The sequence below is a fragment of the Chelmon rostratus genome, chromosome 1, assembly GCF_017976325.1.
Source record: "Chelmon rostratus isolate fCheRos1 chromosome 1, fCheRos1.pri, whole genome shotgun sequence".
Taxonomy (NCBI): domain Eukaryota; kingdom Metazoa; phylum Chordata; class Actinopteri; order Chaetodontiformes; family Chaetodontidae; genus Chelmon; species Chelmon rostratus.
This window is the reverse complement of record NC_055658.1, coordinates 12,207,806-12,235,725: the sequence shown is the minus strand read 5'-3', so window position 1 is coordinate 12,235,725 and position 27,920 is coordinate 12,207,806. Positions and strand designations below refer to the sequence as shown.

The 27,920-nt window shown below is 43.7% G+C and overlaps 5 protein-coding genes across 5 annotated transcripts; 4 read left to right on the top strand and 1 right to left on the bottom strand.

Moving 5' to 3' along the window:
* Positions 1–78: 78 nt before the first annotated feature.
* blzf1 (basic leucine zipper nuclear factor 1) lies at positions 79–4,715 on the bottom strand. The gene is made up of 7 exons (XM_041937636.1): positions 4,291–4,715; positions 3,874–3,955; positions 2,668–3,128; positions 2,153–2,352; positions 1,842–1,970; positions 536–758; positions 79–436 (listed from the first exon to the last, which is right to left on the bottom strand). The coding sequence occupies exons 2-7, from the start codon at positions 3,890–3,892 to the stop codon at positions 251–253; spliced, it is 1,218 nt and encodes a 405-aa protein (XP_041793570.1). The 5' UTR covers positions 3,893–3,955; positions 4,291–4,715; the 3' UTR covers positions 79–250.
* ercc5 (excision repair cross-complementation group 5) lies at positions 3,990–12,906 on the top strand. Its single transcript, XM_041937262.1, has 16 exons — positions 3,990–4,068; positions 4,992–5,088; positions 5,254–5,429; positions 5,540–5,655; positions 5,880–5,981; positions 6,355–6,415; positions 6,628–6,771; positions 6,850–7,060; positions 7,211–8,149; positions 8,239–8,528; positions 8,690–8,809; positions 8,969–9,182; positions 10,286–10,430; positions 10,926–11,126; positions 11,329–11,413; positions 11,972–12,906. The coding sequence occupies exons 2-16, from the start codon at positions 5,001–5,003 to the stop codon at positions 12,500–12,502; spliced, it is 3,423 nt and encodes a 1,140-aa protein (XP_041793196.1). The 5' UTR covers positions 3,990–4,068; positions 4,992–5,000; the 3' UTR covers positions 12,503–12,906.
* Positions 12,907–13,109: 203 nt separating this feature from the next.
* On the top strand, positions 13,110–16,504 carry mettl21e (methyltransferase like 21e). The gene is made up of 5 exons (XM_041941883.1): positions 13,110–13,306; positions 15,128–15,288; positions 15,400–15,517; positions 15,657–15,754; positions 16,056–16,504. Exons 1-5 carry the CDS (start codon positions 13,282–13,284, stop codon positions 16,380–16,382), a joined length of 729 nt encoding a protein of 242 aa, XP_041797817.1. The 5' UTR covers positions 13,110–13,281; the 3' UTR covers positions 16,383–16,504.
* A 6,815-nt stretch (positions 16,505–23,319) lies between these two features.
* LOC121608417 (protein-lysine methyltransferase METTL21C-like) lies at positions 23,320–25,617 on the top strand. The gene is made up of 6 exons (XM_041939686.1): positions 23,320–23,441; positions 23,770–23,926; positions 24,033–24,178; positions 24,516–24,633; positions 24,988–25,461; positions 25,565–25,617. The coding sequence occupies exons 2-6, from the start codon at positions 23,785–23,787 to the stop codon at positions 25,615–25,617; spliced, it is 933 nt and encodes a 310-aa protein (XP_041795620.1). The 5' UTR covers positions 23,320–23,441; positions 23,770–23,784.
* On the top strand, positions 25,611–27,504 carry LOC121610100 (protein-lysine methyltransferase METTL21C-like). Its single transcript, XM_041942039.1, has 4 exons — positions 25,611–25,689; positions 25,980–26,125; positions 26,234–26,351; positions 27,093–27,504. The coding sequence occupies exons 1-4, from the start codon at positions 25,623–25,625 to the stop codon at positions 27,476–27,478; spliced, it is 717 nt and encodes a 238-aa protein (XP_041797973.1). The 5' UTR covers positions 25,611–25,622; the 3' UTR covers positions 27,479–27,504.
* Positions 27,505–27,920: the final 416 nt, after the last annotated feature.

Here is a 27,920-nt window from a genome sequence, read left to right as displayed (position 1 = left end):
AATAAATAGCACTTTCATGGTTTAAACGAGGCTGCATCGGCTCTGAAATGCATTCCGTTTCACTGCTTTCACGTCATAATTACTGAACAAAGAATTCCATTTTCTTTTTTAGCTTTTTTTTTTTTTTTTCAAGCAAACAGCTGTTTGATGGTTGAAATTTCAAACCATCATCTGAAATTGTGGAAACCAAACAATCGGCTGCTACACACTATCTTAGTGTGTACCAGCCGATTTTGCTGCTCTTTGACCTCTACAGTACCAGGATGTCTCCAGTGCAGCGCTCACAGCAGTTAAAAGTAATGTTCTCGTAGCGGGTGTATGGGTGAAACCTGCCGATGCTCTTCTTACTGCTGAGGAAGTTTGAGGGGGTGGAGTCACTAAGTGGTGGCTCTTCCATGTTTTCTGAACAGGAAATTGGATCTAAAATCTTCAGCACCTGAGATAAAAAGCAGAGAACACGTTTGTGAACCTTGTGGATTTTATTTTTACAAATATCAGACATAGTCAGATTTATGTGAGGATATAGATTTCGAACCTTCTCAGCCATCTTCTCAGCCGGTGTGCTGCAGAGCTGCTCAGCTGTTGCACTGCTGCTCTTCACCACGCTGCTGGTGGTGTTGCCCAGGAGGTGGGAGTTGATGGCATCTGCAAGCTTGTGATTGGCTGCTGCCAGCTCTCCGGTGCTGAGGGGCTGTGCGCTGGGGTAGTACGTTTGCTGTCTGCCCCACTGCAGAGACACCAGGAGCTGCTCCAGAGATCTGGTGGTTGAAAAGCAAGCATAGTCAGCACATAGACTCTGTCATTATCATCTATGCTAACAAAACGCATGCACAAACCCTTGATGGGCCATAACCTTTGGCCCATCAACTGTATCTGATTGGCAGCCAACAGCCACTGGTGCACACACACTGTATTATTTTGATATTGAGGTTGTGCTTGCAGCAGCAGATTGGTTGTCACTGTTTTATTCATGCTTAAGTATCAATGGCACAGCTGTGAACCTTGAACTTAATGTGATCAAGATTGTTTTTCTTTTTGACTTGGCCAAGGTATAATGTTCACACAGCCACCTCTGAATGCTGTGAACCGCAGCACATCTATTGTTATGCAGGAAGATAAGTTCTCCCAGCAGAGTCCTTGTTGCTGCTCAGATTCTTTTAGTGTTGCTTCAACAAGCAGACCCTTTACACCTGCATCTATGTCTCTGACTGAACTATAATGTTTTAATGTGCAAAATCAAATAGCCTAGTTCTCCTAATTCCAATCACGTGTGTGACAAATGTTAAAAAATAAGTATATTTAACCTATATAAGTAAGAAACACAATAATAACATGCTAACAGAATAGAAATGACTGAAAGCATAAACGTTTTATTTACCAAGTTCAACAAGTGATAAGAAATATATTTCATTCCACATGAACATGAAAGTCTTGGTCAAGTGTACCTATAACAAAGCTACGCCAATACAAGTCCACTTGCTAACTGATGGCAAACTATTAAAAATGTATGGTCCTCTATACAGCTAGTAGGGATATGCATGCCTTGTATCTATTTAACATACATTTCAATCGCTGTTTTTAAAGAAATGCCTAGAGACACCTAGAGGAGAATGCTTACCCTTTAAAATAGAGCAATATAAGGAGAAGCCATCAGTGTAGCAATGAATCTATTTATTAACTGGTGCCTGAATCAAAGATTATAATGGGGCGACATTAGCCTGCAGGGAATCCTGGCATGTTGAATTTAACAGAGAGTCCTTTCTTTGCCTAATGTTCAGGATTTTTAGATTGTGAGCTATCAACAACTTAATTTCGGAATTATGGGTCAATAGTTATGTTACCTGTGAGTGAGCACCATGTCTCTTGAGAACTCCTCTCTTTCTAACAGCAGGTCCTGGATGGCTCCTTGTGCCTCTCTGGTCTGTCTCTGCAGAGCTACTCTTGCATTCGTCAGCTCCTCTGCCATGACTCTGAAGTGACAACATTGATGCATGCAAGAATTATTACAGTAATTATGTCATTCTTATTCTTGCATGCCAAAATGTGCGTGACAGATGCTTGTCTGCATAAATTGCTATTAGAATTGAAGATGAGAGGACAGCAGCTGTTGATGGCCTGAAACAAAACAAAATTTACTTTGTCTAAGTCATACCTGCTGGCCAGGAACTTGCTCCTCCAAACATCACACTGGATACTCATTCGCTCCAGCTGCTCCGCAGTGTGAGCCAAGTTCCGGCCTAGAGCCTCATTCTCCAGAATCAACTGGTTCTTCTCCCGAGCCAGACGCTCAAAGTGGTACTGAAGGTCATCACCCACAGAGGCCACCAGCAGTTTCTTTAGCTCACGGTTCACCTGGCACACAGAATTAATGAAAGTTACAAATCACCTTTCACAGCTGAAGACATGCATGAGGGACTGAATGGCTTCCTTTGTATTCACTTCACCTTTGAAGCACTTCATCACAAAAATATTGTCATTGCCAAGTCCACTCAAAGAGACAATAAGGAGCATGATTAGTATTTCGTATTAGTATGAGTATTAGCTGTTCGGATCCAAAAAGAATAAGACATTCCAGAAGTTTTACATGAAACGTTGAATAAACCTGATGGTGCAAAGCAAAGTATGTCCAATATCTAAGTAAAGTTTATCTGCGTCATTGGGCCTTGCCTCTGTCTGCACACGGAGTTGATTGGAAAGGCCTTCCTTGTCCTGCAGCAGCCTGCGTTCAGAGTTCTGTAACTTTTCCAGCTGTCCTCTCCAGTCCTCCACCAGAGGCAGAGGGGGAGAGCCCTGCTCCTCAACCTGTTGCCCAGCCTCCCCTTTCTCCTCAACGGGTCCTGCACGGGTGGTCCGGCTGATAGCGGCACGTGGGACGACAATCCTCACGGCCTCCAACTCTGTGCAGGCCTCTCGACTCACTTTGCCCAGATGCAACACCCCAAGCGGTTGAGGGGCAGCAGCGGGGGCAGGATGGGTAAATTTGGGGCTGTGTTTTGGGCTAGCCACCTTCAGGAGGGGAAGTGCAGCTGGACCTGATGGCAGTGTATCTGTGTTTACCTCCAGGACCGCAGGTGGTTTTTTAGTTTCCATGCCATCGCCAGCGCCTCGAATAGGCACTTTGGCACAATCTGTAAGAAATAAATAAGACCAAGTTGACAATTTGATCCACGTGGTCGGCTCTAAATGCAGGTGTGAACACTCCTACGACTCACTGAGGATGCAATGGGATGCGTGTCATGTATGTTAATGCTGATGTGTCTCTGACCACAGGGCATAATCATCTAGTCAACTCTGTTTGTACAGCACAACAAAACAGTTGACTTACTAATGCCAAAATACATGAACAAAGACTTTATGGTATAGCCACCACAGTCCCCCTCTAGCTGCACACAGTGCTGGGTATCGAACTTCAATACTTAATTACTACTATTAACACTCTATTATGTACAGGCAACTTTATCTACAGCTGTTTAGAAACCATTAAACACTAGAGGAAATTGGACTACATTCCTTAGAGTAAGGTGTGGTGAAAGCTATGGTTTGGTTGGCCACCAAAACTCAGACACTGAATTGGCAGTATAAAGTATTAAAAATGATGAAGATGATGATGATGATGATAATAATAATAATAACAATAATATCTGTCTATAGTTGTATGGATGAGTGCAGATGTTGTTCTTTATGCAGATTTTTCAGACAAATCTTAGTTCTTGACTACGAAGCAGTAAAAGAAGACATACCACATGGATTACTAGGGGTTTGTCTTAAACAAAAAAGTAGTCTCAAACCACTCGACGGAGCATCGCTTTGTTGCAATTGGCTGAACAGGTAGGACCTGTAAACATATGTGTATTTAGTGCAAATAATACATACCTCTCACAGCGGCAGTCATGGTGGAGGTGGCGTTAGTTGAGAAGGAAGGCTGTTTTGGGTGAAAACCGGGTGACTCTTCGTTCTGTGATAATTGAGAAGAGGCAAAGTGCTTTGTTGTTAATATTTGTAACATTCATTGTTTGTGATAACTACCAAAGAAGACCGCCAGGCAAGAGGACAGCGTTAACAGTTAAGGTACTGATAACGTTACACGATACCGGCAGCTAGCTGGTATGCTAACTTGCTAATGATAGCCGTTTGCCGAGCAGCGTTGACGTAAAGGAGCTGTTAAAGGGAAGTTTAACAGTCAAAGTTACTGTTGTCATGACTGTTATTAGCTACACGGGAAGACACTTCCCAGTATATCAGTGATCCTTTTTTAATTTTACGATTCTTACAAACTGTTAGACAACATACCGGGTAAAACAATGGGTCCAGCTTCCACGGTTAAGCTAATTCGCAGCCACAAGCTGTTTATTTGGTCACCGGACACAGTTGGCCTCTGGTGAATTGCGGGTATTTTTTTGCCCTGAGCTTGCCTCTCAGGCATGACTTCCTGTCGAGAAACTGCCAAGCGCTGCCTTCCAAACAAAAGCCGCAGGGAGTTCACTGTGCGACAATGTACACAGATGAATATCCCAAACCGTGATTTTAATCTCTACCCCGACATTTTCTGATATTTACTATAATATGTACAATTTGTAGAAGTAGCAGTAACGCCTGTCAGGAGTTACCTCCGAAAACAAAACCCCACGAAGCAAAGTTGTTAGTCCCGTCTCATAAAACTGATCTCCAATCTGCTTCTTTGTTATTGTAAATGAAACCTTACAACAGCAACTAATTGTGCAACTGATTAGAGATCGGAAAATTGATGCTTCCTGAAGCAGGTGGTGCAACAATTGAATATGACTTGACGCGGAACCTTCATGCGTCGGTAATGTGTGCACGACGGACAAATAATTGTGTTACAACGTAACAAATGTAAAGAACTGCCGGTGGGACGCTGTTTCTGGTTTATTCACTCCGGGGATTTGGGAGTTGAAATCACTCAGATTAGTCAAGGACAGTTCACTTGTTTTTGGGTGTTAAATTTTTTGATATTCACGTATGACTGTTAGACTACAGTTATGGGAGTGCACGGACTCTGGAGACTGCTGGAGAGCACAGGAAAACCCATCAACCCCGAGACTCTGGAAGGAAAGATCCTCGCTGTTGGTATCCTTGCTTGGCGGTGATCTATCTATTTATCAGTGTGTCAGTCTGTCTGTCATTGTTTGAGTAGGGCCCCACTATCTTTCTTATACCTCTCTGTCAGATATGTCCATGTAACTGACTGTCTTCTTTTAAGCCATTGCATTAACCTTGACTAGACACCCCCAGACATCAGTATATGGCTGAACCAGGCAGTGAAGGGGGTAAGGGACCGTGAAGGCAACAGTGTCCAGAACGCCCACCTCCTCACACTCTTCCACCGCATCTGTAAGCTGCTCTTCTTCCGCATCAGGCCGATCTTTGTGTTTGATGGGGACACACCGCTGCTGAAGAAGCAGACTCTGGTACGTCCCGTGCTTCCTGATGAACGACTTAGCCAGTCTGTGTAAATGTGTTCTAAACAAGGTAAACAAATGTTGGAGATTTCTTTCAAAGGAATATGATTCTCCTGCAGGCTCTGAGGAGGCAAAGGAAAGAGGAGCTGAACCGAGAGTCCAAACAGACCAATGAGAAACTCCTCAGGACATTCCTGAAGAGACAAGCTATCAAAGCTGCACTTGGAGACCGCAGGTAAGGGACAAGGTCAGTGTACAGGTGGAGGGACGGCAAAGAAAACACAAAACTGCCTCTGCAGCCACAGGACATCCCGGCAGTAGTCGTAGAACCAAATTCCGCCAGAGCTTTCTCCCATGTTCTTCTCTGTCTCCCTCTCTGCTTACCTTCTGAGTAAATAGATAATTCGAGTCATTGTACCCTTAATGGTTTTATCTGACATATTTTTATTCCTGCCATAGTAAGGATCCTCTACCAAGCCTTTCCAGCGTGAGGAGAGATGAGGTGGACGACATATATGTTCTGCCAGCCCTGCCAGCTGCAGAGGAAAAGGACAAAAGCAGGTCAGCGGCCTGGGAACGGTTACTACTCTAGTTATTGTGGATAAAGTGATCAGTAATTCAGTCAGAATATCTACAGTCCACAGAAGAGTTTTACATCAATCCTTTGCTAAACGGGGAGTGGGCTGGAAAGCCTCTCATCATCACATGTGATAGATAGGACAGTCAGGTGCTTCATGAAGACAAATCCTGACACTTCTGGGCCAAGCCGAGCTTTGTTTTCATGGTTCCATTTGCATAAACAGAACCCACAAATGACTAAAAACAACTTTTCTTGAATCAGTGACAAGTTGGCATTAACCATGCCTTGTTTCATATAGTTATTTCACCTATAATATTGGTGCTATAATTATTTTAATGTGTTTCTTTCTTGCAGTTCAGAAGAAGAGGAAGAGAAAGAGTTGGAGGAGATGGCTGACAATTATCACATGTATCAGGTAAAATTACCACATGCACAAGAGCATCAAATTAGATACAGTAGCACTACCACCAAGTAATTTGGCTTCAGATAGTTTGTGTTTGAGCTGGGCTACATGTATATAAATATAATATTATAATTATAAGAGACAAGCTATTATCTGCTAATTTGGTTTGGCTGGTTGGTCCTTTTTGTGTTATAACAAAGTGGTACAATTTTCTTCTCCTTAAGGGAGAATTTCATGAAGACTCCAACTCAGTGGACATCAACTCAGAGGAGTTCGCCAGCCTGCCTCCTGAAATGAAACACGAAATACTCAAAGACATGAAAGAGTTTTCCAAAAGACGCCGGACGATGTACCACAAACCTCCAGAGGTACCATTCTCTCTCATTCACACTCACGCTAGCTCATCTCCTCCTCTTCAACACAGACTCCTCTTCACTGCCTCTTAGCTTTCAGGAGAATTTTCCCAGTACCAGTTGGCCGGCCTGCTGCAGAGGAACCATCTTAACCAGCGTCTGTTGGGTGTTGAGAAAGAGATGTGCCAGCGGAGCGCCGGCAGCGCTCAACAGCTCTACGAACAGGACGGGGAGCAGCCGAGTCACAGCGTAGAGTCACAGCGACTGGTTTCTGAAGACCATTCCCACTATATCCTTATTAAAGGTGAGGGCAGCCGGGAAATAGGAAATAGATCTTTAACCTAATCATGATTTGGTCGTTTAACAGGGTTTCATTTGTAAAACATGATGTATCATTTAAATACAAATCTGAACAGGCAAACCTGTTTCTGTGTTCATATTTATTCCTACATAGGCTCCAAAAAGAGTGAGACTGCCCCTGAGAGCCGACCTGCAGCCGCAGCCTGGTCGGGTAGCTTCCTGTCAGGCAGCAAAAGACGAGCAGCGGGCAGACCTGAGCCCCTGTGGCGTCCTGCCTACGAGGAAGAGGAGAAAGTGCAGGGTCCCTCCTCAGAAGAGTCCAAACCCTCAGTCTCAAAACCAGCTCAAGGACACACGTCACCACCCTCGCCTCGTACGCTCGAGGCTATCCAGGCTGCAATGAACAACAGCTCAGATGAGGAGAAGCTGGATAAGAAGGGTGGTAGTGTGTCCCCACGTACCCTGCTGGCAATCCACCAAGCTCTCGCTGAGGAGGAAAATGGTGCTGCTGAACATGGAACTCTAATCAGCAGCTCACCCACAAAACTGCAGGCAAATATTCATCACCCTGTGCCACAGGTGGTCATCAGTAGCTCAGAGGAAGAGCCAGAACCTGCCAATGTGAACTCTTTACCTAGTGAAAAAACAGATTTACAGGGAAACCCAAAAGGCCACAGCCAAAGTTTACAAGTGAGAGATAGTTTGCTTATTAGTAGTTCTGAAGATGAGATGGAGGAAGTGATTGGTCAGAGAAATAAAGCACTTCACCTTGCGGTGCTGCACCAACCTCAGGAGAGAGAGACAATGTCAGAAGAGGAGACAAAGAAAGGGCAGCTGACAGAGGAGCTGGAGAGAAAAGAATCAGAGCACAGATTTATTACAGACAACAGAGATCTTGTTCAACCACCGGCTGCTGCTGCTTCCCCTCAAAACCTGTCATCCATCAATCTCTCTGCTCAGATATGTGGAAAACCTCCCAGTGTAGAGACTGAGATTCATACTGTGCAGGGTAGTAACAAGTCCATTGAAGCTCCAGAGGAGAGGAGGGAAGATGATGTGAAGTCAGAGGGCAGTGAGGAGAGCGAGTCAGAAGGTACAGTAATAGTCTGTCTGAGATCACACGTTCATCACTTCTTAAACCAGCAGATATTCAAAAAGGGCTTTTTGTGCTTGCTTTCCCAGAGAGCTTCATCGAGGTGTCAGAAGAAGAATGTAAAGAGGAGGATGAAGATAATTCACTTGTAATGATTAGAGAGAAAGGATCTCCAGAAGAGGTCTGTGAAGGTGGGACCAAGACAGAAGAAAAACCAGAGGAAAATTCGACAGCAGCTGCCAGCAGTCCGGCTGCTGCTCTGAATTTAGAGGAGGACGAGGACAAAAAGGCACGGACTGAAGAGGAAGAGCTGAGGGAGGGAGCAGAGACTGAATCCAGCCCCCCTCCAGCAATCAATGAATGGGAACACTTTGATGTGGTAAAGATTATTTAGACACTTAAGATTTTGACGTAAATGGTAACAACTATTTCAAAGGGTCATCTGCATGGATAGATGACTTTTTTCTTTTTTTGTCTTTCTTAGCCAAATGTTGTCTTTGTCATAATGCGTGTGTGCGTGCATGTGTGTGCGTGTGGCAGGATGAGCTGGAGGCTCTGGAGAGCTCTCTGCAGGTGGAGCAGAACAGCCTGAGGGAGCTGAAACAGCAGCAGGAGAGGATGGCGAACACTGTCACTGGACAGATGTACCTGGAGAGCCAGGTGAATGGGAGAACTCTGAAATCACATCAACACATATGGACACACGGGCATTCCACCCTCCCTAAGTAGTGTCTGTGTCATTAAGAAATCAAACGGCATGACATAATAACAATGCAACGCTGATTCATAAGCAATAACTGTGTTCCTCTTTGATACCAGGAGCTGCTGCGGCTGTTCGGCGTGCCGTTCCTGGTGGCGCCGATGGAGGCCGAGGCTCAGTGTGCAGCACTCGACCGCGCCGACCACACACACGGGACCATCACAGACGACTCAGATGTGTGGCTGTTTGGGGGGAGGCACGTCTACAAGAACTTCTTCAGCCAGAACAAATATGTTGAACACTACCAGTACAGTGACTTACAAAATCAACTGGGTCAGTGCTCACCATCATCTGTGTGTGTGTGTGTGTGTGTGTGTGTGTGTGTGTGTGTGTGTGTGTGTGTGTGTGTGTGTGTGTGTGTGTGTGTGTGTGTGTGTGTGTGTGTGTGTGTGTGTGTGTGTGTGTGTGTGTGTGTGTGTGTGTGTGTGTGTGTGTGTGTGTGCAGCTGCCAAGTCACACATGTATTCAATTTCATTCTCATTCTCTCTGGAACTGCAACCGCAGGTGATGATTGCACTGGAAAAGGAAGTTGCACATGACGGTAGAAAAATGCATTTCGGCACAGAGCCTTCATCAGAGCGTTTGAAGGATACAGGCCTCAAAGGCTGAGTTATTACACTGCTGAGAGTTGGACCCAATTATTTAAGAACCATCACTTTTCTTATCTCATGGTTTTGGTATTGGGACCAATCACAAATATAGAGTTAGATCTATCTTAAACACCATCACATACTAAATGAAGCTTCACTAAACACTGTTTCTGACCATCACTGATTCACTATTTGTACCATACACTAGATGGCAATAAAGGGACATCTGAACGAAACCCATTGTTGCTCCACTGTAGGATGATTTTTAGGATGATCCTACATCCTTAAATGGTCAGTGGTCACATTCATAGTTTGTGTATTTTAGAAGATTACAAATAGTCCTCATCTAGAAAGCATTTTAAGATGAAGTCATCATTAAGTCCATTTGGTGTCATAGTATTGACTGTGTGTACATCTGAAACATTTGTCTTTGGGCCAGTCTGTTTAGAGCATTACCGCCTCTCATGCGCATTGTGACTTTCTCATCTTAAAATGCTTTTTAGGTCAGGACTGAGGGAATGAGAATGAAATTGAATATGTACGTAACTTGGCAGCTGCACCTGAGGATATTTTGCTATTAAGTGACCGGCTGAAATGAAAGAGAAAGGTGTTGAAATTGTGCAAGGATATCACATTACCCTGCTAATCTGATGAGTTGATATTACACATGTCAGAGACAGGTGTTTGTGTTGGTGGTGACTGATGGGCTGTCAGCAGACTGATCAGACAGAAGACACAAGGCTTTACTTCTCTCTCTCCTCCCATCTGTTTTTTCCATTCGCTCAGGTGTGGACAGGACTAAACTGATAAATCTGGCGTACCTGCTGGGAAGTGACTACACAGAGGGCGTGCCAGGGGTTGGATATGTGACTGGCATGGAGATACTGAATGAGTTCCCAGGGCCAGGCTTGGAGCCGCTCACACAGTTCAGGTGTGTGTGAAACACTTTTGGCCTACTTGCAGTTGCATGTATCTTTTTTCTTTTTTCACAAGTTTTCAAAACCTTCACATCTTTCATGCTTAATCCCCCCAGTCTCTGTCCCCTTTGACTGTCAAACACAGGACAAATAAGTTAAAGCTAATTTGCTAATCAGTTGATAACATTTTTTTAAGTTCTGAATTAATTAAGGGTTTATCTTTGTGTCTGTGTTTTAACTGTACTGAATAAATGTTAACTAAATATACAAGGCATGTGGCAGTAATCAAATGTTATGAAGTAACTATCCCGGCCAAAATATTCACTTAATACAATATTATCTTAATAATGACCCGAATTTCAAAAATATACAGTGTCATACTGTGTATAAACATTTACTATAAAAATATTAGATCCCAAAACCTATGTGTGTTTTGACATTCAAGTGGCAGTTTTTAATCAGTAGTTTCTGTTTCTAAAGGCTCATTAGTTATTGTCTCGTCTGTTCAGTAAATGGTGGTCAGAGGCTCAGGAGAAAAAGCGTCTGGTGGCAGATCCTCGGGACACGAAGGTTAAGAAGAAACTGAGGGACCTAAAACTGCATCCTGGGTTCCCCAGCCCCGCGGTGGCTCAGGCGTACCTGCAGCCGGCTGTGGACCAGTCAGACTGCTCCTTCAGCTGGGGACGCCCACAGCTCGACATGATCAAAGAATATCCCTTCTCTCTCTGTGTGTGTGTGTGTGTGTGTGTGTGTGTGTGTGTGTGTGTGTGTGTGTGTGTGTGTGTGTGTGTGTGTGTGTGTGTGTGTGTGTGTGTGTGTGTGTGTGTGTGTGTGTGTGTGTGTGTGTGTGTGTGTGTGTGTGTGTGTGTGTGTGTTCATGAATGTATGAAGTTTCCTTAACCAGTCTTTTACATTCTGTCTGAGTCGTTTTGGCTGGAACAGTCGGAGGACAGAGGAAACTCTTCAGCCTGTGATCAAGCAGCTCAACACCCAACAGGTAACTGATTCTGGTTACCTGTCAGGTGATTGACTAACATTTCTCAACCATTGACTCCCAACAAGGGGTACTTTACAGTTAATTGCCAGGGGGATATGGAAAGCTCAACTACTTAACTGAAGTTAACTAAAAATAGAAATTAAGATTTGTCATTAGCCAAAACTAGTAGTTTAACAATTTTAAAATGGTCAACTAAAAGTAAACTGAAATAAAAAGTAAATGAATAAACAGTTGAAATAGTTTGCTGAAAGTACTGGATTAACATTTGAAATAGTTAGCGGTAGCTAAAAGTAATGATAAGCACTTTAATGTTAGCTAACAGTTACAATAGTGAGCTGAAATGGGTGAATAGTTTAAATAGTTAGCGGTAACTAAAAGTAACAGTTAAACTCGATGCTGGAATGTGTAAACAGTTGAAATTAAGCACACTTAACTAGCCTCCAAGTCTCTTATTCTCAGTCACGCTAACAATAAAGTTTGTAAGTCAGTAATGGAGGGGCAAAAAACACTTTGTAGCCTTACATGGTTTATACCTTATCTCTCACCGTCTTGGTTTAGACTCAGCTGCGGATCGACTCATTCTTCCGCATGGAGCAACAGGAAAAGCAGGCAATCCGCAGCCAGCGACTCCGCCGGGCAGTCACCTGCATGAAGAGGAAGGAGAGGGAAGGAGGAGAAGAGGAAGAGGGGCAGAGTGAGGAGGAAATGCCATCCCCATCCAAATCAAAGAAAGTGAAGGCAGCAAGGAAGAGTCCAAAGAGAGGAGGAGGAGAGAGGGAAGAGGAGAGGTCCATGGCAGGAGGAGGGTTTCTAGGCTCAGAGGTAATTGTTGAACCTCTTCTTACATCTCAGGATGTGAACAGCACCAGCCAGGAAACCCTCTCAGCAAGAGTCCCTCAGTCCACTCACAGTGGACCTCAGAGGGCCAGGAGGAGCAGCAGCAGCAGCTCTGGTGAGGGCAGTGATAGTGGCGGTGAAGTTTCTATGGTTACAGCCCGATCTGTGTTCGAAGGCGGCCGACGAGGCCGCGGAGCGAAAAGCACAAGGAGAGGAAGCATGAGAGGAAAGGGGAGGGGGAAGAAGCTGTGAGGAAGAAACTGAACTTCAGATGTAGCATTAAAAACTGTCTAAGCCATCAGAATCCGAAGCACCTAACATGTCACTCACTTCCAAATAATGTCAGTGATGTTATATTTAATATTTAAATGTGTCAATGAATAATGAACATTTACAGTGATGAATTGAGCTCTTTCTGTATTATTAACTATGTATTTTGTACTATTGTGAACATATTTGTACCTGCACTTGAAGAATAACATTTTGCATTAAATTCTCTTTAGTATTTACACAGATTTCAGAGTCAGATTTTTACATTTATCATGCTCGTGCGTTAACAGTAAGACTGAGATAGGTGCAACTCTTCGGCACACGTCCCTTGAATTTTCTTCAGTTTGTATTTCAGTCGCCTTCTGCTTCTTAATAAACACCTGACGTTTTACCCCAAGTTCCATTTCCATTCTCTTCTTTATATAGAACCCTGCTCCTCCTCTTCACGTCCCAGCTCCAATTCAGCAGTTGGGCAGAGCAGCTGTTGCTGTCTGTCAGTTTTACTGCATTAGAGAGGGGTCCAAGCACGCCCAGGGACAGCAACAAATGTGTGGTGGAAATGACAGTCGGGGTAGGGTAGTTGGACAACACGTCAGCCTGCTAGAGATCTGGATCCAGATTGACCCAAATCCAAAAGGACTGTATCTGGGGCCAACACAACCCAGAACAGCTGTTGGCTGCTATTGTAGAGATTTTGTTTTGGGCATTCTTGCCCTCATGCTTGGACTCCTTCAGACACTGAGACTCGACAGTCCGAAGCCATGGAGGACTCCAACACTAAAGAAGGTGAAAATTTGGAGTTATCAAAAACAGAAAATTTAAGATGATGCTTTCTAATTGTAGTGGCAATAATTAACTGCTCGCAGCATGGCAAGGTTTTAAGGGGCTTTTTTTGGAACAGGCAAAGACTTGTGTCTTAAAAATGTAATAGTATGCATGCATAGTTAAATTTAAACCTAGCCAACTGATAATGAATCCGATGTAAGAGCTTGCAAGATGTGGCTGTGTTGAATTTTTTTTTTCCATGCAAACAACTGCATTCCTGCTTGTTAATGACAAATACAACACATGTATTTATACACACACACAAGCTATAAATTTACCCCCAGAGCACTCCCCAACCCTATTTAACCTTTGCTTTGTAGCTCTGAGGGCTCCCCTGACCTTTTCTCTCAACCAGCATGACATAACTGAAGTCGTGTGTCAGACGCTCCAAGTAACCACTAGCACTGACACGTAGCTGTCCGACACACTGGCATGATGTTACAAATAAACACAGGCGGATCAGAGGGGCATTATGGGCCTAAATGTGATTCATTTATAGAGCAGAGAATCCAAGGTTTAAGATATCCATCTATGAGGTTTCTGCTTCCACTCATCTACAATGGAGAATTAAATGTTGTTTCAGGGTCCACAGTGAGGCCTGTGGGCTGCTTTCATAGGAACTTTTGTGGTTCCTCATCAATTTCACAAGCAAATTAAGAATCATGCGGTCAGCTGGTGTGTGTTGGACTGGGTCTATTTGGGAACACAGCTCACCTTGTGTTCACTGTTTGTCCTAACTGTACATATTCCTTTCCCATTGACCTAAAATTTTATGCACTGAAAACTGAGGCAACAATTTCTGCAAATCTCAAGTACCAAATCAGATGCACAGGTGAGTCACATCAAGCTATTAGCAGTGTGTTTTCAACTTGGACTGAGGTGTGACCACTCTGCAATGTGACAGAAACTGTTGCTGCTTGAGTTGTTGGAGCATTAAACACTTTAAAATGAAACCATGCAGAAAGGAGAAAAACAACCAGTTTCACAGCAGACATTTGACCTTATAATAGCTAGAAAAGCACAGGTAATGACATTAATTACAGCTCCATATCATTTAAGTGTACCAGTATATGCCAGTGAGCCAGAATGCACAAAATCGGGGTTTATACAACACGCAATCGCAACAGAAAAGTTGTGACACTGTGTAGATTTTACAAAATGTCCCAGAGCCCATGTAGTAACATCCTTTATACAATCATGTGTTCATAAAGTGGTGAACCTCGCTCCATCCTCGCACGAGAACGACTGAGCCTTTCCAGGATGCTCCTTTCATACCCAATCATGATGCTATCACCTGTTACCAATCAACCTGTTTACCTGTGGAATAATCCAAACAGGTGTTTATGGAGTGTTCCACAACTTTCCCAGTCTTTTGTTGCTCCTATCCAAACTTGTTTGAAATGTGTTGCTGCATCAAATTGAGACTAAGCAGATATTTACAAGAATCAATGAAGCTGATGAGGTCAAACATTAAATATATTGTCTTTGTACTGTTTCACTGTATACTGTTTTTTGAGTATATGTCAAAAAAGGATTAGCAAACTAACACATTCTGGTTTTTTTATGGTTTCAAGTGTCCCAGCTTTTTTGGAATCAGGGCTTATAAGTGGCTCACCCTAAATTCAATTCAGCCATCATTAATGTGTTTAATTACACCTGTGCATCTCCTGCTATGACTTATTCTAGCTTCTGCATTTGTCCCATTCACTTCATGCTCTATATAAACATGTTTTGTTATGTTTTGTTTTAATATAATACCTGTCTCTCCTGTTGGTGCCAAAGCAGGTGCTGCTGCGGATGCAGAGCTAGCCAAAGCTATAATGGCTCGGCAGTTCCGCCCCTCTCTCATTGGCCCGGAGGCTTGGGAGGGCTACATCTTTTCTGATCTGGAGATCCGTATCAAAGAGTCTACAGACCTCTATGGAGCTGTACTCTGGCCCTCAGTACGTGCAGGCTTATGCTGTATATTACCCCAATATTTACAGTTAGCTGCTGTGCAACCTCTTTATTTTGATTCCTGCCATTGAACTCAAAACTTGTTTCCCCCCCAACAGGCGATGGTGTTGTGTCATTTCTTAGAGACCAACCGAGAGAAATACAACCTGACAGACAAAAATGTGATTGAACTGGGTGCTGGGACTGGGCTGGTCACCATCGTATCCAGCCTGTTAGGTACAGAAAATAAAATAATCAAGTGATTGAACTTGTTTTGAGTTTCAGGCTTTTTGATATCATCTTTTAGTTTTTTTCTCTCTCTATTCCTGTTTATATTTAATTCCCTTCAACACTCAGCCGCACTGTTGTTCTCCAGGTGCTAAGGTGACCTCCACTGACCTACCGGATGTGTTGGGGAACCTCCAGTACAATGTTATGCGAAACACCAAGGGCCGATGCAAGTACATCCCTCTGGTAGGTTTTTGCATTTATATTTCATACTGAGAACAAAATATATTCATATATATTCAAAAATCTACCCAAGGTACTGGAGACAAATAATCATCAGCAATTTATTTTGCTTTGTGTTTTACATGTTTTTCTTGGTGTATATTTGTGTCATGGACCAAATGTAAAATTAGCTGTGTCATTCCATGTTTCCAGTGCAGTTAACAAAGACTGACATAAAAGTCTCAAAGTGGACAAACTTTTGTAAATAAGGGATAGAGTATACTGGTTTAAGACTGTATAAATCCTAAATCATCTCTGTTTCTAGGTCACAGAGTTGATCTGGGGTCAGGAGGTGGAGCAACGTTTCCCACGTGCCACACATTGTTTCGACTACATCCTGGCAGCTGATGTGGTGTACGCCCATCCTTACCTGGAGGAGCTGATGGACACCTTTGATCACCTGTGCCAGGAAAACACACAGATCCTGTGGGCCATGCGCTTTCGTCTGGACCCAGAGAACAGCTTTGTGGATCGCTTTCGGCAGCGCTTCCACTTGGAGCAGCTGTATGATCTACCCAGTCTCAGCATCAAACTGTACCGAGCCTGGAGGAAGGACAGGCGTACCAAGGACCAAGGAGAGGCTGCTGCCTGAACTGTTAAAACAGAGGACACACAATGAATATTGTAAATGTCTCATTCATTCTGTAGTGTTTTCATGGATCTCATGCACAAATGTCTGCCAGTTTAACACAAGATCAAGCTGTGGTACACGTTTTTACACATTCGATTATATTATTCATAGTATTTAATGGTGCAATCTTTGTCTACTATAGACAATTCAAAATCATGCAATACCAGAGTTTTTTAATAAACTGGCAACTACATATGTAAAGATGCTCCTTCCTTGCAGATTTCTGATGACCTTTCAGATTTTATTTGTTGCTGTGTGACTTGGACATTTACAATATGATCAGGTTTTATCCGACAGGACAGGAGAAACACATATTTCAGTGGCTCAATAACTGTTGAATGGATCGCCTCTGTAATGCTGTAGCAGTCACTGATGGTGGACCATGAATGATTGGAAAGTGGATTACATTAGTAACAGTTGGCAGAAAGCACAGCTGAGCTGAGCTGAAGTATAACTGAGGCTGGTCAAAGTTCAGCCAGGTCTGACGAGGTAGAGCTGAGCCAGCTAAGCAAAGACTGAGATGTCCTGAGAGGAACACCATGCAGAAGATACACCATGAAAACAATTTGACATTGTGAGAGGGGTCACGCATTGTGATGAACCTACAGAGAATTAGTTAACGGCTAACTGCTTAACGTAGTTGAGCATTTAGCAGCTAAAGTGCCAGACCAAAAACAGAGCTAAAAGAGACCAAATATTAGACTTCCATTCATCAGGTGGCCAAAAATACGACTCCAAATCAAGGATAATGTGGTTCTGTAACTGCTGAATGTGTAAGTAAGCAACTGTTCTAACAAGTTCTAACTAAAAAAGTAATGATATTTCAATGTCATGTTCACAACTTATTGCCAATGGTTGTCAAGTATCCAAACAAATCAGTTATTGCATGTTCTATTTCATGTTCTATACCTGGGAATGCATCCTGTGTATTTGCAGGGAGTCAAGTTACCAACAAAAGCTCATGTGACCATGGGTGACCCAGGCAACTTGGTAAAGGGGCTTAGCGCTGAACAGTCATCATCTTTTCGTCTTCTTGCTTAAATGCACAGGTCATGTATGTCTGTAGCATTAGCTACAATTAGTGCTTTACTGCCCATGCCAGTAGCCTTGTAACCTATTGATTGGAGAGTTCCATCCTCCAGAAGCTGCATAGCCAGTGCTCGTCTCCACCAGGAGTTTTGCCAAAACTCCAAACAAAAAGTGTCTTATTTTACTGGCAGACATGCCTTGCTAATCATTTAATGCCTCCTCTCGTTGCAGGTGAATTACAGTTGTGTGCTGTATTAGCTTGCGGTTTTTGTACTTGACCGACTTGGTCACTGACTCTCTTCGTCCCTCTCTGCCCAGAGGATGGCCATAAAAGATGTACATCATGCCTTGGCGTTGGACATCTAAGCCAGGCAGTGCAGTTAGAGGCCCACAAGGCTGGCCAGGTCTGACAGTAGCATTGATGAGGCTGGCTTCCCTCCTTCAGAAGTCATTGTCACTGCTACTGTAGAGCTGCTACTCTAGGCCTGTGATTAGAGTGATGGCTCAGCTATTTTACTCTCTGTTGCAGCCTCAAGATTTTTTTTTTACTGATAATGAAGCAGAACAGGTGGAACATGAGACGTTCTCCTCTTCCCTCTGTGACAGGTTCTAATGGGTCAGGAGCAGATTTCCTGAAGGATGCATGAGCTGCCATACATTGACGAACTTCAGAGCTGCTGGCCAGACCACAAGGCATTCCTCCACCTCCTCCTCCACCACCTAGGGCCTGCAGGTCTTTGGCTGCTATTATGGGATTGCTGAATATGGTCTCGACCAAATGCCTGCCATTGATGCCTACATTGCTTCTCTGATAGTATCTCCAGATGAAGATCTTAGAACCGATGCTAGGAGTGCAGGAAGACACTTTACAATCAGCCTGTAATTCCAGGCCAGACATTTGGGCCTGCAGCCTAACAGGCCTTGATGCGTAGTGCGCAAGTGAACAAAGTCAGGTAACAGTTTTAAGACTTACGCCTGGAACCTCTGTCTAAACCCCTACACACCAGCACTCTTTGCCTTAAAGAGGACACTCAGAGTCCCTTGAGAACTGGACACTCTCTTTTGAGCAGCATCCAGCGAGCCCCTCCACACCTTACCTTTAGACATCAATGGATAGGGCACGAAACACAGGGTTCCCACCAACCAACCCCCCAAGCCACCCTGTCATTGGAGTCAAGTCTGAGTCAAGCCAGGCTCTATAGCTATGGACACGGAGATTCTTCCGTACTTTGATAATTGATTGATATGCGCTCCAACCTGTGACACAAAAACTTTTAGTCCACCTAATCCAGCTGGGGCTCAAATTTTGCGAAGAGTTCTTTAGTTCCCTGTCGGGCCGTGTTCATGGGTGTTGCCATTGATTCGTTGTTAATGAGGGCTGCTCCCTCTCCCCAGAGGGTGGAGCACAGCTTTGTCTTTAATTTTCAGAGAGGTACAAGGCTACCATTACACCCTCCTCCTCCAGTTGTTTGGCAATTTTACTGCAGCAATGGTAGTCATTCCTCTAGGCTCCTTTCATTACACCCCTTGCAGCTCTGAATCAACAGTTTGGGCCTCGACCCCAAGAGGCAACAAAGCAGAATGATGACGGCATCACAACATTGTCTTCGGTCTCTGGAACCCTGGAAACAAGGCTTTTCTGTGCTCCACTGTTCCCTTGGCCTCACTTCCCTCCCACTGGGAGATAGTGGTAACAGATTCTTCCCTCTCCAGCTGGATGGGCTGTGTGGAATCAGAGGGCAGTCACAGGGACCTGGAGTCCTCAGCAGAGGCCCCAGCATATAAATGTGGTGGAGCTATGTGCAGTATGCTTGGTCCTCAGTCATTTTCTTCCTGTCATGGAAGGGAAACATGTCCTTACTCAGTTAGACAACACTTCCTAGAGATAAGATAAGATTGTACAAGCAAAATTAAATTTGACTATATAAAAGAAAGAAATATGTAGGAAAAAATACATTAAAAATATGTAAAAAGTATGTATTTCCCCAAAAGCTGTGGAAAAAGGAACCATGTATGCTGCCTTCAGATTAAAAATAATAAATAGTGTTACTACTATTGCACAGAAGAACAAGATATACAAAACAGTAATATTGCACAAAATGTAAAAGGAAAATGTAATATTGCACAAGATGTGTGGATATGAGCGGAATTTGTCAAACAACATCAACACAGTCTTATGTTAAGTGGTGCTGGAGTTGAATAATCTGATGGAATCATCAGATTATTCAACTGATGGAATGAAGAACCTGTGGTAGCGGTTCTTCTTACACACTGGATTCAACAGTCTGTTACTAAAGGAACTGCTAAGGGCCCCCATTGTGTCATGCAGGGGTGGGAGGGGTTGTCCATGATCGATGTCAGCTTGGCTAACATCCTCCTCGCACCTACATCCTCAGTGGTGTCCAGAGGGCAGTCCAGGACAGAGCCAGCTCACCAGTTTATGAAGTCTCTTTCTGTCCCTCTCAGAGCTTCCACAGCCCCAGCAGACCACTGCGTAAAAGACTGCAGATGCAACCACAGAGTCATAGAAAGTCCTCAGTAATGTCCTATATACTCCAAAGGACCTCAGTCTTCTCAGGAGATGGAGACGACTTTGGCCCTTTCTATACAGGGCATCAGTGTTCGTGGACCAGTCCAGTTTATTGTTTAGGTGTACACCCAGGTATTTGTACTCCTCTACGATCTCAATGTCAAATCCCTGGATGCACACCGGTGTAGTCTGTCACCAAGTCTATCACCATCTCCCTGGTCTTGCCAGAATTGATGTGCAGGTGGTTTAGTCCACACCAGTTGACAAAGTTAGTGATGACTTCCCTGTATTCCAAATCCTTCCCCTGCCTCACATACTGTGGTCTGTTGGTGAGGTAGTCGATGGTCTATGCAGTCAGGTGACAGTCTACTCCGGCTCCTCCCAGCTTCCCCCTCAGCAGTGATGGCTGGATCTAAAGTCATCTTACAAGTCTTAGTTTAATGCATTTGCCAGGTGTGCAGAACAAGGCCGTGGACATGCTTTCCCACCAAAAACCTCCTCCATGCGAGTGGAGACTGAACCTGCAGGAGGTTCAGATAATCTGAGGGAGGCATGGCAGAGAAATATCTGGAATCCTTGCTACTGAGTTCTTGCGATCAGGTGGCAGTCCAGACCATATTTATTGCTCAAGCATCTTCAACAAAGGCACTGTATGCCAACGGGTGGAAACTCTTTTCCAGTTAGTGCAAGGATCAACACGTGGACCCCAAGCATTGCTCTGTGCTAATTCTACTCAAAGTTTTGCATATGTTGCTCAATAAGGGGCTCTTAGTCACCAGCATTAAGGTGTATGTTGCTGTTGTCCTGATTCAAAATGTTTTGATGGATGATTGAATTGGAGGGTGATATCCTCTTTTAAGCTGTTTTCTGACAGGTGCTCTCTTGTTGTGCCCCCCATATGTTGTATATGTTTTCTTCATGGAATTTTTCTGTCTTCCTAGAACCTTTATGTTCCCCATCATTTGAGCCCCTGGAACAGGCTAACCTCAGATGACTGTCTGGTAAAAACCATATCACAAACATCGAGGCTCAGGGGCTTCCAGGGTTCTCTTGTGAAATGCCTTTTGGCCTGCCTGTAGCTGAAGTAGTAGTAGCTGTAGCTTCTTGTATCCTTTTCTGCTTCTACAGATTTAACATGGCCACCCTCATCCTGTGTTGACAGAGATCTTGTCTGCTCCATTGAGCAGCAACTAAGGAACAGTGAATACAGATTTCTTGTTGTTATGGGTCATGCTGGTATTACATATCATCTCAGGCAGTCAGGAAGAATAAAATAAAATGAAAGTTACAAATTGCATGTTCTCCCTGTGCAGCGTGGGTTTTCACCGGGTTCTCCGGCTCCGGCTGTTTGTCTGTCTATATGTGTGGCCCTGTGGTAGGCTGGCGACCTGCCCAGGGTGTCCCCTGCCTTCGCCCGAGAGACGGCTGGGATAGGCTCCAGCCCCCCCCGTGACCCTGCAAAGGATTTAGCGGTGTATAGATAATGGATGGATGGATGAAAGTTACAAGTTCATCACCTCTGTTTGATGTGACATGCATGAAAAAACCCAAAATCATAATAGTATGATGAAGTCTCCCCTTTTCATATTATAGACTGTAGGAATACAGTGCAGCAGGAAATCAATATTCATTATCAAGTTTAGCTCTGTATGAACATTATAATCACACTGCACATTTAAATGTCAGCATGAAAACATCTTCCATTCACTAAATGCTGCAATAAGCAAATCCAAATTCAATCAATCCATTACTTCCTTGCAACATATAGAAAACTTGTTGTTGAATTTTTTTTTGTCATTAATGTATCACATTTACGTCTAGATGACACTTCTTTGGGTGATATTTCACCAGCAAAACATTTGAAGGAGGTCAAATAAATAAAGAGCACATCCATATTAGGCAGTATCTGCTGCTTCAGTAATATGAACACCCATGTTGCCCACACCAATTCTGCATGTTTTGGAAACTCACCAGTTAGCCTGATTATCTTTGAAAGATTAAGTTAGAGCGGCGTGTTATGAATGTCACCTATTAAATCTGATATTAATGTTTGATTCCAAATCTTCCACATTTTCTGGCATAGTCATTCCGTGTCTTTTTGCACATGGATATGTATTGTTTGGCTGCAGAAACGCAGGCATGGTGAAGAGCTGGATTACAGAGGTAGAGAGAGGTTATCAAAGCTGGTGTTATCTAAGGTGTAAAATGTCTGTGCCCTTGTAGAGATATCGTTTATCACTCTTTCAATAGTCTCTTGATAACAAACAACTTTTCACTGAGAGACAGATGCTGCCTGTCATCAACCCTAAAGACTCTTGTCTTTTATCCACAACAAGGCTCAACATCAACAACACAGTTGGGCAATGAGCTAACCACTGAACGCTCGAATGTGCCAAACCGCCCCGAGGTCCTGGAGGGATTTCAAGTTTTGGGATGTGGGTGGATTTAGACTGTCGATACCTGAAACTGGGAGGCGATACGTCATGGTCAAAGGCTGTTCAAATGCAACCAAGGGAAGTCTAATTGAGGTTTATATTACAGGGCCCCTCAGCTTTTCTTGGGGGGTTGAAACATGTGGATTGCATGCCAGCCTGATCCTGTTACGGCCCATCTCTGGTGAAGCAATTGAGGCCATTGCAGGAAAAGCAAGCAAGTAAGCACAACATGGACACGTTCCAGTCTAAGTGCGTCATTTTTACATAGACTTTTGCATGCAAAGACCTCCTTCTACCTTCAGCTATCTTTATTTCCTGTTAAAAGTATGGCAAAAGAAGTGACACCAACTTCACAGCAATTGAAATGAGTTTATAAGGTTTTTTAGGTTTTAAATACTCAATGACAACACATTCAAGGGCTCCATGTAAAGATGCTTTCAAGCCAAGCACAAATCATGTATTGGCCTAGTTTTTAGTAGACTTATCCCTCAGTGTGTCTCTTGCATTACCAGTGTAAAATGCAATATCTGGACTGATTTAAAACCATGATCAAACTGATAAAATCATTGCAGGTGGAAAATTAGTGTATGTACATTTAATAGAAAGGCCAGTTTTTACAGGTTTAATATTCCTTCATATTAGATCCCTTCGTATTATATCCAGTATGTGGTGACAGACTGTGGAGGCTTCCAGGAATCACCAGCAGGAAAGTCCATAAGCAGCACTGGAATCAAAGAGCCATGGCTGTTGGTATCATGATTCAAGACATTCCTGTCATTCTCTCGCTCCTTTTGGCTCTCTCACCAAGTCATCTTGGTTAGTGTTGGTGTGCGTTTTTATCTACGTGCACTCTGCTCTTGTATCGTGCTTGTGTTTATTTCTCCTGGGCAAAGCTCTAAAAATACCCTCATGCCCTTGTGGTGTTAATGGGTGTGTCCAGCAGGATGCTGAGTCTCTATAACCTTGCAGTGAGAGGTCTCCAGATGCAGTCCTGAGATCTCTCACTGGAGAATAAAGCAGCAGCAGGTAAGTCAAAGGTCACAAGTAGACCAAGTTTTCACTGTGTTACTTGTGCTTGTAGAGAGAACTAAGAGAACCAATCTTTAAGAAATGCAAAAGTGAGTTTTTACATATTTATTGTGCGCTGTTTATGGTCTAATATGTGATGGTCTGATTGGAGCTGGACTTATTTTGCCTTATTTCACCGGCTAGACTGCAGTAAGAGTTAAAAGCATTAACAGAATTATATCAACAGAACATTATTACATTAATATAAGGTTTAATTGAAGCTCAATCTCTGATGCATGTCCTCTGTTTTTACACGTGTAATTGATCATAACTTTCTGTCCAACAGTATACAGGATTTTATATGGCTACCTTGTCCTCATACTTTGTGGAGGAAACCAATTATATGAGAGACAGAGAGGACGAGGAGGACGAGGAGGACGAGGACGAGGTGGAGGATGAGGAGGAGGAAGATAGGAACGAAGAGGAAAAAGAAGAGGAAAAAGGTAAGATGAGCTATGCAATAAAAACCAGGGAGCAACTCCCACTAATCAGAGGTTCATGCTGACTCAAACCTCAGAGACCTAAGCATCTGACTTTTGCACCATTCAGATGAATCGGCTGTCCAGAAGCAGCAAAGACCAGCCTGGGCTCCGTCTTTCTTCTACAGACTGGATAAACAGGTGTACAATTACGTCGGACAGGAGATCATCATAGAAGAGGCCCTTGACTCCTTTGCGGGCATGATATGGCCAGCAGTGAGTAGCACCTTTGTTGAGATTTGCAACCCCAGTGACCACATTATGACATACAGTACAGTAGTTAACTGCTGTTAGCTAATGCAGTCACATGTCAAAGTGTTAGTGTCAGTTCTGGATTATTGGAATATATCAACACACTGCTGTCTCCACTCTGACCTCTCTGGGAGACTTAATAACCACTCATTAATCTCCAAAGATCCATCTATCTCATCTTTGCTGCTTCTTACATGCTTCACCTGCTCCAGTGACGCTTCGGGAGCCCCAAACCCCAAAACACTTGTCAGTCATATACAGTCCATACTCTGTAACTGAAACTCCTCTTGATTGTCCTCAGGCACTGGCTCTCTGTCACTACCTGGACACTCATCGAGACCACCTGAGTCTTGTGGACAAGGCAGTCCTGGAGATCGGGGCAGGAACTGGCCTTGTGTCTGTCGTAGCAGCACTCCTTGGTAAGGGGTTCATGTTCAACTTTTTTTGGCATTTGCACAGTAGAGTACAAGTCAGTATAAAAACAAGAAACACAGAAGGGATGCAGGGGATGATGAGTAAGCAAAAAGAAGAAGAAACACAGAGAACACACCTGGGTCACACATTGAGTAAAAAATGTAAGAAAGTACAAAAAAAGAGGTAGAACACATGTACTACCTTGTACCAGTCAAGGTAGTTCTACCCAGTACATGTTGGGGGAGGGTCAGGCGAAGTACAATGAGTTCAGATGGACTGTGGGCTTATTTTCTCCTGCCTGAAAGAGGAGAAACCACAAACCTGATAAGTTCTCCTGATTTATTTCTCATTGTGCTCAGGTGCGTGGGTGACAGCAACAGACCTTCCAGTGGTCCTGAGCAACCTGAGAGTCAACCTGTCCAGGAACACCAGAGGACGGTGCAGGCACACACCACAGGTAGCAGCGCTGTCCTGGGGCTACGACCTGGAGCGCAGCTACCCTACATCCGTGTATCACTACGACTACGTGCTGGCAGCCGATGTGGTCTATCATCACGACTTCCTGGACGAGCTCCTGGTCACCATGAAGCATTTCTGCACACCGGGAACAACTCTGATCTGGGCCAACAAGGTCCGGTTTGAGACTGATCTGACTTTCACTGAGAACTTTAAGAAGGCTTTCCACACAAGCGTGCTGGCTGAAGATGGAGAGATGAAGATCTTCATGGCAACGTGTAGAGAAGAGGAGGGTGATGGTGACATGGGAGTGGAAATCCAAGATCTGCTTAGTGACGAGGAGGAAGAAAAGAGGCAGGATGATGAGGATGAGAAGGGCAAAGAAAAGCTTGTGGAGGAAAAACATGATGATGCTGAACTTCCTGTCAATCAAGAAAAAAATAAGGAAAATGACAATGATGTAACGGAGAAATCTCGTAGGTCAGAGCCTGAAGGAGAGGATGACAAGGAAGACAAAAACAGTTCTGATGTAAAGGAGATGGAGGAGATAATGGTCCTCAAAGATGATGAGAAGGAGAAAGCAGCCAGTGGTGGAGACATTACCGGTGAGTCATCCACATGATTTGTGAAAAAGCACATGGATCAAAAGTAAGAGTTAGATATTAAAGTCCTGAACTAACTAATCCTTAACTTTTTTTGTCCCACACAGTTATCAGGTCAAACTTTTACTTGATGATGTTATGTCTCATACCTGTCAGACTACTGATACCCATCTTTTTCTTGCATCATATCAAACTACCGACTCACCAGTTTTTTTCACTCATGCTTGAAGTTAATGTGGTGTTGTGTGTTAACAGTGTAATCCTACGTTTGTCTCCTACCCATCTCTTCACAGGACAAACACCTGTGGAGCAGGACAGAGCGCCAGCCTGGGTTCCCAACGTCTACTGCAGCCTTGGTAAAGATATCTACCATTACGCAGGACAGGACATCGTCATTTATGAGTCCATAGACTCCTTTGGAGCAGTGATGTGGCCAGCAGTGAGTACCCCTGAAAACATTAAAAACATTGTCAGTTATAAAAATTGTTTGTTACAGCAGCGACGTTAACCAGCCACCATAAGAGGTCTGTGTGTTTTTGTCCTGCAGGCGTTGGCTCTGTGCTCCTTCCTGGACAACAACAGGCAGAGGGTGAACCTGCAGGGGAAGGAGGTGCTGGAGCTGGGAGCAGGAACAGGACTGGTAACCATTGTGGCCAGTCTGCTGGGTGAGCAGTCTCCCATTCATTTCAGACAGACTATAAATAAGAGGTTTTATAAAGGGTAAAAAGCTGCAGTGATCAGGCACTATTAGGCATAATATGATTTTTGCAAACTGCATTTGAACCATTGCTTGATTTTGCGAATGTTGTATTTAAATATGCTATAAATAGCATATTTGTCTCGCATTCGCACACACCATTTATATAAACAAATGAGGAACCCACAGAGGGAGACTCAGGGTGGGGGCACGTCTCAAAGAGGTTCGGCTTCATCGTCCCCCTGTGGTTCCTGTGTTGAAAGAGAAGGGGGAACAGGGTTTTGGGGGGAGGGTTGTGAGAGAGGGATTTGACACGTCTGGATAAATAGTCTGCAGGAAAATAAATTTGGGTGAGGCATGGTCTTGCTCCTGAACTTACATTATAATAACTTGATGATAATTTCAGAAAATTGAATTAACCTCACAAACATGAAACTCGCTTAAGAAAGCTGTTCCATCATGGTAATATTTTAGCTGAGGTCTCTTTGTCATGGGTATATTCAGAAATCCAGGATCCAGGTCATCTGAAAATCAAACCCAGGTGACAGTAAATGAACTTGGTCATATTAAGGATTAAGGATAATATGAGCTGGATTCTTTCATACATTGAATTGAAAAGGGTTCAGCAGCTGATTTAGGATGATTTTCAGAACTAAACATTGTTATTGTAGCTATAGAGATGAGAGATGTCATGTTTCTACAACCACAGGAGCGTCAGTCACAGCTACAGACTTACCTGAGGTGCTCAGTAACCTCCGGGCCAATGTGATGAGGAACACCAGAGGGCGGTGCAGGCACACACCTCAGGTAGCAGTGCTGTCCTGGGGCTACGACCTGGAGCGCAGCTACCCTACATCCGTGTATCACTACGACTACGTGCTGGCAGCCGATGTGGTCTATCATCATGACTTCCTGGACGAGCTCCTGGTCACCATGAAGCATTTCTGCACACCGGGAACAACTCTGATCTGGGCCAACAAGGTCCGGTTTGAGACTGATCTGACTTTCACTGAGAACTTTAAGAAGGCTTTTCACACAAGCGTGCTGGCTGAAGATGGAGAGATGAAGATCTTCATGGCAACGTGTAGAGAGTGAGAGACAGAAAACAAATGGATGGATTACTGGAAGGCCCTAATGGGGTTGATTTAAGTGACCGTTTTTAATGCTGCTCTTTGGGAGGTTAGAAGTAGGCAGGCCTCCATCATATGTTTTGCTCCTGATCTTAATCCAAGATTATCTGCCAGCGGGGAGTTCAGGGAATATTCCCTGAAGGCTCTCTTAAGATTGTAGTTGTAAAGCTGACATGTGCAGTGAAGTTAGAATTGGCTAGAATAGGCTAATTTTAAAATTTCATTTCAGTTCATAGTCTAAATACAGTATTAACATTACATTAAAATGATACATGGTAATATGCACATATGCACTGCTGCACTTCTTTTAAATAATGTAACTTACGTTTATTATTATTCAGTGGGTTTCATTTTACATTTTATGTGAAACATTCTCTGGATTTTATTTTCATCTTTATCTTGTTATT

Bases quoted from the DNA above. Each gene is read 5' to 3' on its own strand.
- mettl21e (XM_041941883.1), top strand. From the start codon at position 13,282: ATGGAGGACTCCAACACTAAAGAAG. The intron at 15,289-15,399 runs GTACGTGCAGGC...CCCCCCCAACAG, and splicing joins GAGCTGTACTCTGGCCCTCA to GCGATGGTGTTGTGTCATTT. The intron at 15,755-16,055 runs GTAGGTTTTTGC...CTCTGTTTCTAG, and splicing joins GATGCAAGTACATCCCTCTG to GTCACAGAGTTGATCTGGGG.
- LOC121608417 (XM_041939686.1), top strand. From the start codon at position 23,785: ATGGCTACCTTGTCCTCATACTTTGTGGAGGAAACCAATTATATGAGA. The intron at 24,179-24,515 runs GTGAGTAGCACC...GATTGTCCTCAG, and splicing joins CGGGCATGATATGGCCAGCA to GCACTGGCTCTCTGTCACTA. The intron at 24,634-24,987 runs GTAAGGGGTTCA...CATTGTGCTCAG, and splicing joins TGTCGTAGCAGCACTCCTTG to GTGCGTGGGTGACAGCAACA.
- blzf1 (XM_041937636.1), bottom strand. The intron at 2,353-2,667 runs GCAAGGCCCAAT...TCTGTGTGCCAG, and splicing joins AACTCCGTGTGCAGACAGAG to GTGAACCGTGAGCTAAAGAA. The intron at 437-535 runs GTTCGAAATCTA...TTTTTATCTCAG, and splicing joins CTGAGAAGATGGCTGAGAAG to GTGCTGAAGATTTTAGATCC.
- ercc5 (XM_041937262.1), top strand. From the start codon at position 5,001: ATGGGAGTGCACGGACTCTGGAGACTGCTGGAGAGCACAGGAAAACCC. The intron at 5,430-5,539 runs GTACGTCCCGTG...ATTCTCCTGCAG, and splicing joins TGCTGAAGAAGCAGACTCTG to GCTCTGAGGAGGCAAAGGAA. The intron at 7,061-7,210 runs GTGAGGGCAGCC...ATTCCTACATAG, and splicing joins CCACTATATCCTTATTAAAG to GCTCCAAAAAGAGTGAGACT.
- LOC121610100 (XM_041942039.1), top strand. From the start codon at position 25,623: ATGGAGGAGATAATGGTCCTCAAAGATGATGAGAAGGAGAAAGCAGCC. The intron at 25,690-25,979 runs GTGAGTCATCCA...ATCTCTTCACAG, and splicing joins CAGTGGTGGAGACATTACCG to GACAAACACCTGTGGAGCAG. The intron at 26,126-26,233 runs GTGAGTACCCCT...TTTGTCCTGCAG, and splicing joins GAGCAGTGATGTGGCCAGCA to GCGTTGGCTCTGTGCTCCTT.